Consider the following 1,419-nt stretch of genomic DNA (forward strand, 5'->3'; position numbering starts at 1 on the left):
TCCGATCTGATCCGCTCCAATCTGATCCGCTCCGATCTGACCCGAGCTGCAATCTCCTTGGATCTGCTCCGATCCGCTCTAATCCGATCTGATCCCCTCCGATCCGATTCGATCTGATCCGCTCTGATCCACTTCGATGTGCTCCGATCTGCTCTGGTCTGACCCCCTCCGATCTGGTTTGCTCCACTCCAATCCGATCTGCTTGGATCCACTTGGATCCACTCCGATCCTCTTTGCTCTGATCCGCTCTGCTCCGATCCGCTTCGCTCTGATCCGATCCGATCCACTTGGATCTGCTCTAGTGCTCTTCGATCCGTTCCGATCCGATCCACTTAGATCCGCTCCAATCCGCCCCGATCCACTTGGATCCGCTTGGATCCGCTCCAATCCGCCCCGATCCACTTGGATCCGCTCCGATCCGCCCCGATCCACTTGGATCCGCTCTGCTCCGCGGACAAGGGCGGCTCGGCCCGGGGTTCGGCCCGGTGCGGGGGGGGGGGCCGGTTCGGGGGGGGCCCGGTTCGGGGTCCCGGTTTGGACGGTGTCGGTTTGGGTCGGTTCAGGAGGTCCCGGTTTGGAGGGTCCCGGCTCAGGAGGTTCAGTTCAACCCAGGGGGTCCCACTTCAGTTTGGGGGGTCCCAGCTCAGAAGGTCTCGGTTCGGTTCAGCTCAGGGGGTCCCGGCTCAGGTCCCGGTTCACTTTGGAGATCCCGGTTCACTTTGGAGGTCCCGGTTCACCTCGGTTCCGTGCTCTCAGCCTGCTTCAGGGGTCCGGAGGGATTTGGGGGGTCCCCTCTCAGTCCTGGTTCGGCTCAGGGGGTCCCGGCTCAGCCCAAGGGTTCAGTCCAGGGGGGGTTTGATTCGGTCCCGGTCCAACTTGCAGGTCCTGGTTCAGGGCGGGTCTCAGTCCGACGCGGGGGTCCCGGTTCGACGGGGGCCCGGATCGGTCCCTGTTTGGGGGCTCCCGGTTCGGGGCGCTCCTGCCTCAGTCCGGCGGGTCCCACTTCGGTCCCGGTTCGGTGCCGCGAATCCCGGGCGCTTTCCCGGCCTCGGGACCGGGAGCGCGAGAAAGCGACGGAAAAATCCGCCCCCCGCGGCGGTTCCGGCCGCGCTTCCCCCGCTCCCGAGGCGCTTCCAGGCGGGAATCCCGGGGCAGGAGCCGCCGCTTCCCGCGGGATCGGCCGCCCCTCTCGCCCTGTTTCGCTGCTCTTTTTGGGCAGGAAAATCCTGCGGCGACGTCGGAGCCTCTGGGAGCGGCCGGGAGCGGCGGGGCACAAAAGGGGCCGGGGCGCCGCGCCGCGCTCATTAGCATAAATTAGCATAGATTAGCATAGGCGCGGGGCGGGGGGGCGCGGGCCGGGCGGGCCGCAGCAGCGGAGCGCGAGCCATTCAAATAAATAATTAAAGTAATTAATTAAAT

General features: G+C 65.1%; 1 protein-coding gene across 1 annotated transcript in view; it reads right to left on the reverse strand.

Moving 5' to 3' along the window:
- Positions 1–78: 78 nt before the first annotated feature.
- Positions 79–1,419, reverse strand: part of LOC112956983 (BRD4-interacting chromatin-remodeling complex-associated protein-like) — a 12,321-nt gene continuing 10,980 nt past the window's right edge. The window contains exon 11 of the mRNA XM_026050472.1: positions 79–443. Within this exon, the coding sequence (XP_025906257.1) occupies positions 79–443 (365 nt within the window). The remainder of the gene's footprint in view (positions 444–1,419) is intronic.

Source organism: Nothoprocta perdicaria, unplaced genomic scaffold (genome assembly GCF_003342845.1).
Source record: "Nothoprocta perdicaria isolate Ctin4 unplaced genomic scaffold, notPer1 scaffold_694, whole genome shotgun sequence".
Lineage (NCBI taxonomy): Eukaryota > Metazoa > Chordata > Aves > Tinamiformes > Tinamidae > Nothoprocta > Nothoprocta perdicaria.